Source organism: Halictus rubicundus, chromosome 7 (assembly GCF_050948215.1).
Source record: "Halictus rubicundus isolate RS-2024b chromosome 7, iyHalRubi1_principal, whole genome shotgun sequence".
NCBI lineage: Eukaryota > Metazoa > Arthropoda > Insecta > Hymenoptera > Halictidae > Halictus > Halictus rubicundus.
Window position 1 is genome coordinate 5,197,161 of NC_135155.1, and position 13,000 is coordinate 5,210,160.

At 32.7% G+C, this 13,000-nt stretch overlaps 2 protein-coding genes across 3 annotated transcripts; one reads left to right on the forward strand and one right to left on the reverse strand.

Moving 5' to 3' along the window:
- The first annotated feature begins 220 nt into the window (after positions 1-220).
- Positions 221-7,037, forward strand: Not3 (CCR4-associated factor Not3). 2 transcript variants are annotated; one of them, XM_076791048.1, is made up of 9 exons: positions 221-496; positions 3,591-3,823; positions 3,903-4,058; positions 4,146-4,325; positions 4,423-4,710; positions 4,831-5,086; positions 5,174-5,781; positions 6,465-6,674; positions 6,763-7,037. In XM_076791048.1, exons 1-9 carry the CDS (start codon positions 469-471, stop codon positions 6,859-6,861), a joined length of 2,058 nt encoding a protein of 685 aa, XP_076647163.1. In that variant the 5' UTR covers positions 221-468; the 3' UTR covers positions 6,862-7,037. The 2 variants fall into 2 exon arrangements, with proteins under 2 accessions (XP_076647163.1, XP_076647164.1); XM_076791049.1 differs by lacking the exon at positions 221-496 and adding an exon at positions 2,229-2,637.
- A 2,603-nt stretch (positions 7,038-9,640) lies between these two features.
- Positions 9,641-12,299, reverse strand: Pths (probable ATP-dependent RNA helicase DDX47). The gene is made up of 8 exons (XM_076791050.1): positions 11,865-12,299; positions 11,356-11,449; positions 11,108-11,272; positions 10,874-11,040; positions 10,560-10,796; positions 10,254-10,477; positions 9,927-10,188; positions 9,641-9,845 (listed from the first exon to the last, which is right to left on the reverse strand). The coding sequence occupies exons 1-8, from the start codon at positions 11,958-11,960 to the stop codon at positions 9,705-9,707; spliced, it is 1,386 nt and encodes a 461-aa protein (XP_076647165.1). The 5' UTR covers positions 11,961-12,299; the 3' UTR covers positions 9,641-9,704.
- Positions 12,300-13,000: the final 701 nt, after the last annotated feature.

The window sequence follows — 13,000 nt, forward strand, 5'->3', positions numbered from 1 at the left end:
TACATGTGATATCAATATTTTTAAACAAAGTGTGTAAGATTTATTAATATTTAAAATACATTAATTATTAACTCATATAAATCCGTGTAAAATTAGTAAAAAAATGTATAAAGTTATAATATTTGGAAAAATTAAATTAATGAAATTAAATTGTTTGGAGTTTCGAAAGATTCATGGAAGGAAATTTATTTTTGCATGTGGTACATAGCATGCCACCAGATGGCCCTTTACAAATGAATTTTCATTGGTTGTTCGACAACATATGGCAGATATTTTAGGAGAGTGTGTATATAGAAAATAAACCAAAATAAAATAAAAACCAAAGTGGCAAATCACAGTTGAGGCTTCGTTTCTATGTTATTAACGATTAAAAGCTTCATTAAACTATAACAATCTGCTAATAGTGACATCAGATCAGTAGTACCGTGGACAGTGACGTTCATCATGCAAGAGATAAAAACTTGACTCATGTGTCGCTATTGGCAGACTTTAATCGGTAATAATTTAAAATCAAAGCCGAAATTGTAATTTCATCATTTTTCATTTTAGTCTTAACTTTAGCTTGTGGAATCATACCTAAACTATTCACAATATGTAGTCGAATACTCTATACAAGGAGAGGCATATCTCCAAATGATACAGAACCTTTACACGTTATATGCTCGCTTCACTAACGCCATGCATCCTAACAGTGGTATTAACATTTATATGATAATCTGAGAGAAACGTGTATAAAATATGAATCGGTAGAGTTTCAGATTACTTCCTTCGGAAAAAGTTATAATTACATTGTAAGTGTCACCTCATTTCAAAGTTATTCATCTATGATTTTATATTCAATGATCGGTTCGCAGCGCCAATCTTGTTTGCGGTGTTATGATTAATTAATCCGTTTCTTTAGCGCGCATTTATTTTTTTTTGCTCTATAACTATATAATTTTTTAGAGCACACAGTTATGTTCCCTATTTTCATATGACATATAGATGTTTGTTTATTGTTTCGAATGTTTAGACAAATGTCCATTTTAATAAAGTAAATAAAATTAAATTTATAAACTGGTATAAAATTTGATCATGTATTCCGTTTACTCTACTGCGCTTACTACTATGTACACATATACATCTATTGCCATTTCCTTTTCACAGATTTTATACCGTGCGTGCGCCAGATGGTAGCTAGCAAAGTGTATTCATTCTAACTCTACGACGATTCTTCGGCCAATAGCGATCCCCTACCATCGTACGCATTGTCGCTATTGGCAGAAGAATCATCTTAGATTATGAATATATATGCTTATGAATATGTTTTAATACGGAGTGTATTAAAGAAAACAATAAATGTAAAATGAATGATTATTTTCGAAACATTAGTAATAATCTATTGATTTAGTTTATTTTGTGATGTTTTTTTTCTTAATTTTGTAATTGCATTGTGTAGATTACAAAATGTATGGTACATATAGTAACGGTTAATAAATGGGAAAGAATATTTTTAACTTGAAACAGTAAACATTTGTTTATCATATCTCGTCGTGTTTTCACAATGTCATATGTATATTGTATGTATATAGGTGCGATACTAACCGCTAAGACTGCGAACTAACCATCGAATATGACGACATATGAAAGATATCATTTTGATTAATTTTCAGATGGTTAGAGTGGGGATTTTTATTATTGGTGAATGTACTTATGAATTAATTAAAAATTTCTACTTTTTAATTGAATAATAGAAATTGAAATCTCTGTTTTAATTTTTTTATGTCAACAAGTATTCTATCGTTGAACTTGTAAACTATCACATGTCTGTGGAATTCTTTAGGCCGGTATATTTAATCAAATTAAACATATACACTAAAAAGCGCGGTTGAATAAATTTGTTTTTTTTATCTAGTTTAATTGATTACATTACAGATTATAGTCGACACCAGAATAAAAACTAAAATATTGAGTTAAAATTATTAAAAATCTAAGAGTAGAATTTTTTTCATTTTATTTTTCAGTTAATATGCATTTTAAAATTGAACGATGAATAAAACTGCAAGTTACATGAATGTAACCTTATATTTCAGAAAAAGTTGGTTTTCTATTGTTTCTAAATGCAACAAGCAAATTATATAAGATAAAGTGAAAATGATTTAATAAAGCAAATGTTATTTCTCATTATAATTGTTGCGGATGCGTCAAGAAATTCAAACAAATTTCGATTGGTTTATGAACGCGAATGCATTAAGTATGTGCGTTAGATAGAATGTGTGAATGCGCCAATGCATAATACACCATCTCATTTATTCAGTATTTCATATATATCATTTGTTGATGCTATCACTTTTTGTGTATTTTTATGTGTTGTCGACTTACAACCAAACGTAGCGTATATTGTATATTGTCAAAGTTAAAATATTAACAGAAAAATAGAGCAAGCATCAACACAGCTCGTTCACGGACAGTCGGACGTTGTCATTTGAAAACGGAAGCCATCTTGTGGCCGAGCTTCCCATATTATACAGGGAATAATAGTTCAGCGACTATTTGTCCCGTAAAATTGTTTCGTACTTTTTCCATTACGTCTAGACTATGCATGAATTATTGTATCACATGTTTACATAGCCATGGCTGCGACGAGAAAGTTGCAAGGTGAGGAGAAAATGTTTCCAGCATGTTTACATTTAGAAATTTTGTTATGGCCCTGCACCACTACAACTTTGCCTTCGATCTTGCTTCGCGATCTGCAATTCTCTGCCGGTTTAAACGCTTGTATTTGCGACTAGTAGCGGCCTATTTTTAACTTGCGTTACCTATTTGCATGCAGGCTTCTGTGCCTGACAGTTGGTACAGGTTGCCAGGGTATGATGGATTGGTATGTTCTACTCAACTTTTCACACGTTTCTTTAATAAAACTCTAATCTTTCTAATCCAAGTTATCTTCACAATTGTCCAATGTTACTATTTTATGTCAGCATAACCTTTTAAATACCTTTTTGTTTCCACTGTATGATGCACATGTATAATGGTGCGGAGTACAGCATATGTAGAGTATTCGTCAGTACAAGCTTCTAATACAAACCGTTTAAGTAGAATATATATATATTTGTACATCCATAGATCATTATTGGCTTTGTGTTTGTTTAATAACAACCTCTAAACAAGTCGGTAGAGAATTAATAAACAGTTCATAATGTTGTTCATAATGTTTTATTGCACCTATTACTTTTTCAGCTAGTCTAGTTGTACCATTTAGGTCTTACGTGTATAGTCAGATGTTTGAAACAGTTGTTGCACAAATGTAGCTTACTAGATGTTTTAATTTAGAAAAGATCAGTTAATAAAATAAGTGATCTATATAATCCAAAGTTGTAAGAAGTTTCTAAGCTTTCTATTTAAATGAGAGGTAACTTATTAATAACAGAATCTTCTTTACTCGTTTCAGTTCTATATTGAATTTTGATAATAATATTTCAAATGTATACTTGTATGCATTTATAAAATTTATGTTTGCATTATATTTCTTTATAAATTAACTTGTTGATAGTAACTTAATTTTGTATAAATATTTTGAAAGACTATATGAATGATTTGTTTAATTTTAGGTGAAATAGATCGGTGCCTTAAAAAAGTAACAGAGGGTGTAGAAACGTTTGAGGACATTTGGCAAAAAGTTCATAATGCTACGAACAGCAATCAGAAGGAGAAATATGAAGCAGACCTTAAGAAGGAAATCAAAAAACTCCAGAGGTTACGTGATCAGATCAAAACCTGGCTTGCATCAGGCGAGATTAAGGATAAAAGTACCCTGCTCGATTATAGGAAGTTAATTGAGACTGTAAGTATAGTTCAATTCAGTTTTTAAGTTGGAGAGATTATTATAAAACAAGTATCAAGCACAATGGAATTCTTTTTAGCAAATGGAAAGGTTTAAAGTAGTAGAGAGGGAAACAAAGACAAAAGCATATTCAAAAGAAGGTTTAGGAGCAGCTCAAAAACTTGACCCAGCTCAAAAAGAAAAGGAGGAAGTTAGCAATTGGCTCGCAAATTCTATAGACGCTTTAAATTTTCAGGTATAGAACAGGAGATATTATGCTTTATGAAATTAAGAAAATTTTGCTGTAGCAAGTATGTTGTGTTGATGATTGATTTTGATACAGCTGGATAAGTTTGAATCGGAAATGGAATCTTTACTCGCTGGAAAGAAGAAAAGGTTAGATAAAGATAAGCAGGATCGGATGGATGAATTAAAAGCAAAACTTGATAAACACCGTTTCCATATCCGTAAATTGGAAACATTGTTACGCATGTTGGACAATATGTCTGTTGAAGTTCATACTGTAAGTAAGCCATTAAAACAATACAAGAATAGTTGTAAATTAGAATTTCGTTACATGTATGTGTGATCAAAAATTTCATTTTCTTTTTCTTATTCAGATTAAGAGGATAAAGGATGACGTAGAGTATTATATAGAATCTTCGCAAGAACCTGATTTTGAGGAAAATGAATATATTTATGATGATATTATTGGTCTCGATGAAGTAGAGTTGTCTGGGGTTGGTATTCCTTCATCAGCAACTACCGATAGCAACAACAGCAATGAGACTGGAGGTACACCAACCTCAACTAACTCTGGTACTTCTCCCATACCATCACCCCCACTAAGTTCTACCATGCACAACCATTCGAGTGATAGTTCTACGGATAATGACAAAAAAACAAAGGTTTGTAAACAATCATACTTAATACAGATTAATAGATATACTAATTTTGATAACACTCTATTTTCTTATATAGCTTGAAATTGTTCAACAGTAGATATTTATTGAATACTTTTCTTTCAGCCTGTGAAACCGACAGCGGTTAGGCCATTATTAAATTCACAGACGAGCATTTCAACCACGGGAAGCACTGCCACTATAAAATCGAATTTATTAACGAGCAGCACTCCAAGCAAGACCATTCCCATGACACCTAGCCATAACTCGCCTAGTTCTACAAGTCATCATATCGCTACAACTAATGCAGGCAACTTTGCCACGGTAGCTGCTTCTCATAGTAATTCGCAAGCCATCCATTCTACCTCTAGTAAAACATCTTGTAAGTAATTCGTATATAACAGATCATTTATTATTGATACAATATTTTTAATTCTTCACATTAATGTATTTATTTTAAAATTGATAGCTCATAGCAGTGAAAATGGTTTGTTGTCGTCTTCGTCCACGTCCAGCGTTACCTCCAATGTGCCACAAACGATCTCACAGCAGCACAATAATCCTGCACCTATACAGACGACACATGTGTTACATAATCAACAAAATCAGAATCATAACAGTGAAACTGAAATGACGACGCCGATACCACCATCTTCTTCGCCACAGTCGTCAGTTAGCAGTAGGTCTTCACCTCCGCCCGCAAATTCCTGCTCGCCAGCGCCATCCGCTGCCAATGGTCTCATGCCTAAGCTTCCTGATGGCATGTCCTCTTTGAAATCTATAGCCCAACAAGTAATTGCCCGAGCAGGTCTGGAAATACCGCCGTCCGAGTCGAACAGAAACATCTTTGATAGTGCTATGGCGAATAATAACAACAATAACGCTACTTCGGAAGTACACATTCCTCCCCTGCTTGGTGTTGCGCCACTCGGGCCGGTACCTCTTCAAAAAGAACATCAGCTACAGTTCCAGATGATGGAGGCCGCGTACTATCATATGCCCCATCCGTCTGATTCTGAACGCTTAAGACCATATTTGCCAAGAAATCTGTGCCCAACACCTCCTTATTATCAGCAGGTATTACTATACTACAGGGATGTCTATTTAACTCGGAAACCTGCGTGTATGAAAACAAGCGCAAACAGTAACGGTAGAATATGTACAGATACTACTACAATCGTGCAACGTTATCTTTTACACTCGCCGAGTCTTAGAGACAAGGTTAATCGGCGAGTTTCGAGAGAAATTTGTCAATGTTGCAGCTAATAGCAAGATGCTATATCTAGTTATTATACAAAACATTTCCAGTCGATTGATATTTCTATAGCATTTGATTTTCATTAGCGGGCAATGGTTGAGAATCTCGGCTATTGCCTTTGGCAACCACTCGTATACGTCATGAAGGTTGAATCCCTTTGAGGTTATGGCTGTCAATGGTTATTAAAGATAACGAGATTGTAAATTATAGCTTATTGACATTTACCAGCTACATCCAGCTTTTTGTTATTAACAATATCGTAACGGAAGTCGACTGAAATTGTTTGTTTCGAACAATAACATTGATTAAGTCATTTTACTGAGGTTCAACGAGTTTGAGATGAGTTGAGCTTGATGAATGCGGTAGTATCTAAACATGCTACACTTACCTGCTTGCACTTGTCTTTAACCAGTAGATGATCCTGAATTATGCTTTAAAAATATTATAATCACAAAGTCCTCATTCTTTTTTTCGTATTCTTCATATTTATTTTATTTGATAGGTTCAACTTCCCCATTCTGATACTGTGGAATTCTTCCAACGTCTTTCTACAGAAACATTATTCTTTATATTTTATTACATGGAAGGATCGAAAGGCCAATACCTGGCTGCAAAAGCACTGAAAAAACAAAGTTGGAGGTTTCATACTAAGTACATGATGTGGTTTCAAAGACACGAAGAACCAAAAGAAATCAACGAGGAATATGAGCTGGTAAGGAATATTACAATAATTGTTTGCTTCATAATCGAAAATATAAATATTACCCAACTTATTATAGGACATGTTTTATTCTTTATAGGGAACCTACATTTATTTTGATTACGAAAAGTGGGGACAAAGGAAGAAGGAGGGCTTTACATTTGAATATAAGTACTTAGAGGACAGAGATTTGAATTAACAGTCCTGTTGCTCATGAAGTCTCCGAAATGCACTATTTCTGTACCGGTATTATCAAAAATCGAAAAGACAAATTTTATTTTTTACAATTCTATATTTTCACAAAATATAATTTTATTTATTAGTAAAGCGTATCTCAGAAAAAAAGTAAATGAAACAAAAAAGATAGGAAAAAAACTCGTGCATAGCAGGAAATGAAGGCACTTCATTACATTTCAATGTTGCGACGGTAATCTCTTCTATATGCATATTCCTTTTCAAAACAAAGAAAACAAAACATGAATCATGCAATCGAAAGAAAACAAATGAATGCAAATATTACAAAAGATTGAGTAAGTTAATCGGGGACAGTAAATTGTAACTGTAAAAAGTAATGATATGAGAGGCACCAGAGACACACTTTTAACATTTTAGTGTGTGGTGTGTGATACAAGAGGAAGAAGTTATACTCGCTGGCGACTGACTCTGTAATACCAGTACAAACATGCGTGCGGCCCATCTGCCGCTCATGCAATGGTATGTCTTAATGTTAGATTATAAGTAGCCTTTTTGTATAAAGTATATTGAGGTATAAAATCCTTAAATTGAATTACTGTACAGAATGTGTAGAAATAGTGAATAATAATATTATGGAATATATTTTATTTCTCATTTAAATGAAACCTAAGTTGTTTCAATTTTTGTCATATCTGGCACATCTTTGACACCTTGCATTCGGAACATTCCATCCATTAGATTTCTGCCCTTAATCAGGTTATTCAGCTATTTTTTACTACATCAAAACGAGACTTGAGCTCGTTGAAGTCAAAAAGCCCGTTCACTAAGTATTTTATAGTGGCATACTTAGAGTAAGCTACTGTTCTACACACCTTGTCAATTTTCGAAGTCTTGATTTCATTCATTTTTAGCAGTCTTGATCGCGACATATTGTATTCATTGAATGGCGATTCGTGATAATCACTGTGCATATGTATTTATGACTTATTGAAAAATAAGGGAGAAAGAGAGGGAGAAAGAGAGTGAATGACAGAGGGAACGAGTGAAAGGGACAGAGCTATATTGTACGAATTTATTTATTATAAAATGTCGATATTACCAAAAGCTGAAACATTTTTAACGGGAAACAAAGAATAAGAAAAGAAACATTTTCAGTAATTTCATATGTACATACATGTATATTAACTTACCCGTTTGATCTCCAAATGTTTCTTGTTAAATGTTACAAGGCAGTATCGACATTTCGAATAGATAACTTCAGACAAAGAGTCTTTGCTTCAAAGATTGAAGTGGTTGCTTGCACGCGTGCTATTTATCATTAAAAAGCCTTCGACAACGAGATTAAGAATATTGCATCCCTTAGTAATACAGAGAAAAATCAAGATTTCTCATATGATTGACTTAGCGCTAGGATGGAGATCTACTTACTAAGCAAACAATAGATGTATTCTAAGCAGATACTCTCTCATTACAGACGAAATTGCGACCGGTATGTTTACATGGCAGTACCTAAAAATGTTTTCCTTTTTCATTCACTTTGAGACAATATTCGATATTACATATTCCTTGAAAACAAATGGTGTTGCAGTAAATGTTGGTTTGCAAGTTCGCAGTACACTTCAGATTTTTTTTTTATCATTCTCAGTATATTCTGCAAAAGTTTTACCACGCGATTACACATCATCCACTACTAATGACCCTTCAATAGTGTTCAATATGTTAACGTGTATCGAAGGTGTCATGCTTGTTAATAATAAATTAACAGAAGTTAGGTCTGGGTTAGGTAAGATTTACAGAATTACAATAAATCAAGGATTATTCATTTTATGCGGCACTACATTATTCTTCGGTGCACATTTTATGAGATCCGATTTGCAATTCCACATGTTTGAAAAGAGATTCGATCGTACAATGTTGTTACGCAAAGAAAGAGATAAGGATTTGTTACTACTTTATACAGTTAAATAACATTGTAGACCTTAGAAGTCCCATTATAATCATAATGTTAAAGTGGAACGGTATTGTTCTTGAGTATCATGTACAATGCTATAATTAATGATTTTCTTTAGAAATTCGAAAGAACAGTTCGAAAAATTTTACAACAGTGTGCTGTGTATAACACTTTTGCATTTGTTACAATGTTTTTTGCTCTTCGAATGTAATACATGCTCCTAATCTTTATCTCGCATTTTCTAGAAAACTGGTTCTGCTTTGTAACTTATGTAGAGACGTATGAACAGAAGACTAAATTGGTTGTGTAGGTTGACGATTTCTGCTTTTGGTGCTTTATTAATATCAGCTAACAGTTATTACTACAAGTGATAAATGACACAGGTTAAAAAGATTGTGATTTTTATGATCTATTTTATACTTTTATTTGAATAGATATTTGTTTTGTAAAAAAATACTTAAAGAAATCTATTATTACAGAATAACTGATTTCCTTAACATTAAGACATTTCTCTTATTTTACAGCTTATAAAGCTGAAATGTTTGGTTTTTGTTTGTAAAAGCTTGATTTTATCATTTAATTTGATTAGTTACATAGTAATAAATTGACATGGCGGTAACCGATTCGGCGGTTCATCAACGGAATCCACTTCTGTTATTCTGTTAAAAACAGAGTTTCAAAGATCGCATATAAAACTTAAATGTGGTTTTGTAAATTGACAGTTACTTAAGGATTTTAATACCAACTATGAGTTTTGGATGCACATACATATGAGAGGAATGGTGATCAGATTTATAAATAAAACAAACAACAATGATAATAAAACTAAATATTATCCTGTGTTAAGATTATTTATTAAAAATTAACAAACGTATCGAATAAGTCAACCAACTGGTTCAACCCTTTTTGCCCTTAAATTTGCCTTTTATTCTTTTCCTGACTCCAATAGACTGTTCGGTGTCATCATCCTCGTTGTTGTCCCCACCACCCTTTTTTCTCTTGCCTGACTTTTTACTATCTTCAATGTCTTTCATTTCCTGAAATAATACACGGACGTTTTAGATGTAATGTTGCTTTTATTAATATATACAAATTAGGTCTTGAAACATTAAACTTACCATTTTCGCAATACGTTGAGCTTCAGCTACCCTTTCCTGAAGTACCATTACTTCCTCTTCTTCCGTGGGATACAAGGGCAATTGTTTTGATATTAACTGTTCGATTCTTTGATATAATTCCACGTCATATTGCGTTACGAACGTAATGGAACGACCAGAACGGCCAGCTCGTGCAGTCCGACCAACTCTGTGTATATAATCTTTACTGTGCGTAGGTATATCAAAATTTATTACAATATCTACGTGAGGAATATCAAGACCCCTATAAAATATATATATATATAAAAACACTGTTATAAATACATAAATTCATTAAGATATTTTTACCTGCTGGCAACGTCTGTAGAAATAAGTATAGACCGATTTTTTGCTTTGAATTTGGTAAGAGCAGCTATCCTCTTGTTTTGCGACATTTGTCCATGTAATGGGACCGCAGTAAAGCCTAAATTTCGTAAAAGAAGTGCAGTTCTAACGGTATTATTGCAAGTTCCACAAAAAATCATGAAACTATTGCCTGCTAGTTCATTTAATATGTGTACCAAATAAACATCCTAAAAATATGAAAATTTCTTAGAAAAAAATAATCAATTTGATACAATCATTTATAAAAAATAATTCGCAGGCTATTTATACCTTGAATTTTACTGGGATGAATACATAATATTGTTGTAACTTTTCGACTGTTTGATATTTTGTTGAAACTTCTACTTTAACTGGATTCTGCAAAGACGCTCGTTGCAGTTTTTGAACTTTCTTTGTCATTGTTGCAGAAAATAACAATGTTCTCCTTTCCTTGGGAATTACTCTTAAAATTTTATCAACCTCTACTTCAAAATCCATATTCAAGATGCGATCTGCTTCATCCATAACCTTGCAAGAATCAAGTGTTATATGGATTATTTGTCACTTATATAAATTTACACATAAAAAGGGATATAAATAATTACCAAAAATTTCAGTGAACGAAGATTAAAACCCTTAGTGTTTTCTAAATGATCAACTAATCTTCCCGGGGTAGCAATTAAGATATGTGGTTTCTTTGCTAACAATAATGATTGAGACATCATGTCCATTCCTCCTACTATTACAGCACATTTTACACCAATGCTTGACCCTAAAATGTAATAAAATTATGAGAACTACTATTGATAACAAACAAAATATCAATGTGCCATTGTTACCTAAGGCTTCAAACTGTTCTGATATTTGAAATGCCAATTCTCTGGTAGGTGTTAGAATTAAGGCAAAATATCTTTGTGGATTTTCCAATAATGACTGTAAAATAGGAAGCGCAAAAGCAGCTGTTTTGCCAGATCCAGTTTCTGCCAACCCTATTATATCTTTACCTACAAATTTAACATGCAAAAACTAAATCATGTTCCAATACTGCTCGAATTTCATACTTTCAACATAAATGCTTATTGTTTACCTTGTAATGCTAACGGAATAGCCTCGCATTGAATTTTTGTAGGTGACTTCCACTTTAGATCTTCACAAGCTTTACATAACACATCTACAAGTCCCTAAAAACAAATATAATTTTTTAATAAATGCAATATTTAACAAGAGTGGTTTTAATAAACTTTCACATTATCATGATTATTTATAATCGTTAAATTTATAACACTATCAGTGACGAAAGACTTTGCAAAGATTAAAAACGATATCTACTTCAATTTATGTTAAGAAATTAAAAACTATTACGTATACGTATTTTTATCGTTGACATTCTAACTTAACCTATAATTTTTCTTTCCGTTTGAGAAAACTTTTACGATTATAGTTTCTTATTACAATTGCTGTATGTATTACGGAATACTTTTATTTAAAAATCGTACAATCGTTTTATTGCTTTTTAATTCATCAAAGCTTTAAAGAAATAATAAAACAGATTCTTTAGTTAGGTTATAGTTTTGTATACCACATTATTCAGCTTACCAATTCTTTCCAATCTACTGTTTCAACATTTTCTTCATCAATTTCCTTTGTTGAGTTATTTTCTTCATCAGTTTCTTTCGTTGAATTATCATCCATGATTTAACACGAATATTGACAATAGTATAACCTCTTTAATTTAGAAAGAACCTTGTGTTCTTTTCATTCTGAAACCATTGTTAACATACGCAATTATAGGTTGACTAATCTGTTGTACAAATTGTACGAAGCCTATAACATGTAGCATAGAGCTTATAGCATAGAATCAGTAATGTGAAGCCAGGATTAAGTATTTTTACGAAGACGAAACTTCTATTGGAATTTTTTATGTGGTACTCCCTAAGGTGAGACCTTTAATTGTGTATCTTGAAAAACTAGAAAGTTGGAAATATCAACTTCTAATGCAGATGACAATAACTTTGTTTGAGTTATTCATTGCACGTGCAGAATATAGCTATATGTTTTATCAAGGTATTACAATGAAGGTATTTATGCCGTGTCAGTGATTTTGGAATTATCTTAGGAATTATCTTGTGACATCACATATTCCCGTTATCTTTTCTTCACTGGATTCTCGGCTTCTTGAATGCACTAATTTCTTTTGTATTTTTTAGGCTTATTTTATTCCATTCTTTTTTGTTGTGTAATTAACCAATATAACATTTTTTTGTAATATTCTAAAATGATAGGTCCAATAGTCCTGATTAATACAAAAAATTAACCTAATATTGTATTTTTTCTTTAATTTACAGGGTGTCTTAGAAAGAGTGTTGGAAAAAGAAGGGGTGATTCTGAGCACCTTTTTCCTTTGCCAATTCGCGTCGAAACGAATCATTTTCGAGTTATTAACGCAAAACACGGACCAATCAGAGTGCGGTTACAACGGCCGACTTCTGGCTCGGCTAACGGCGGTGGACAGGTTATTTCGTGCATGCGCGTCCAATGCAGTAACATATCTATATATATTGTGGAAAAAGTAGTTGGGTACTATTATTGGCGGGAAAATACTGGAAGGGTCCTGGACGAAATGATGAGACAAACGTGCTACGAATTTGTGGTAAATTCATTCATTTTTCAATATCAAATCATAACAAATTTTGCGAAATAATGCGGGGTGACTCAGGTACCCCATTTGAGCC

Coding starts and splice junctions, on each gene's coding strand:
- Not3 (XM_076791048.1), top strand. CDS start 469: ATGTGTCGCTATTGGCAGACTTTAATCG. Junction 497..3,590: donor CTATTGGCAGACTTTAATCG/GTAATAATTTAA, acceptor GTTTAATTTTAG/GTGAAATAGATCGGTGCCTT. Junction 4,711..4,830: donor ATAATGACAAAAAAACAAAG/GTTTGTAAACAA, acceptor CTTTTCTTTCAG/CCTGTGAAACCGACAGCGGT.
- Pths (XM_076791050.1), bottom strand. CDS start 11,960: ATGGATGATAATTCAACGAAAGAAACTGATGAAGAAAATAACTCAACA. Junction 11,273..11,355: donor TATTCCGTTAGCATTACAAG/GTAAACAATAAG, acceptor TTAAATTTGTAG/GTAAAGATATAATAGGGTTG. Junction 10,478..10,559: donor TCATCCCAGTAAAATTCAAG/GTATAAATAGCC, acceptor TCATATTTTTAG/GATGTTTATTTGGTACACAT.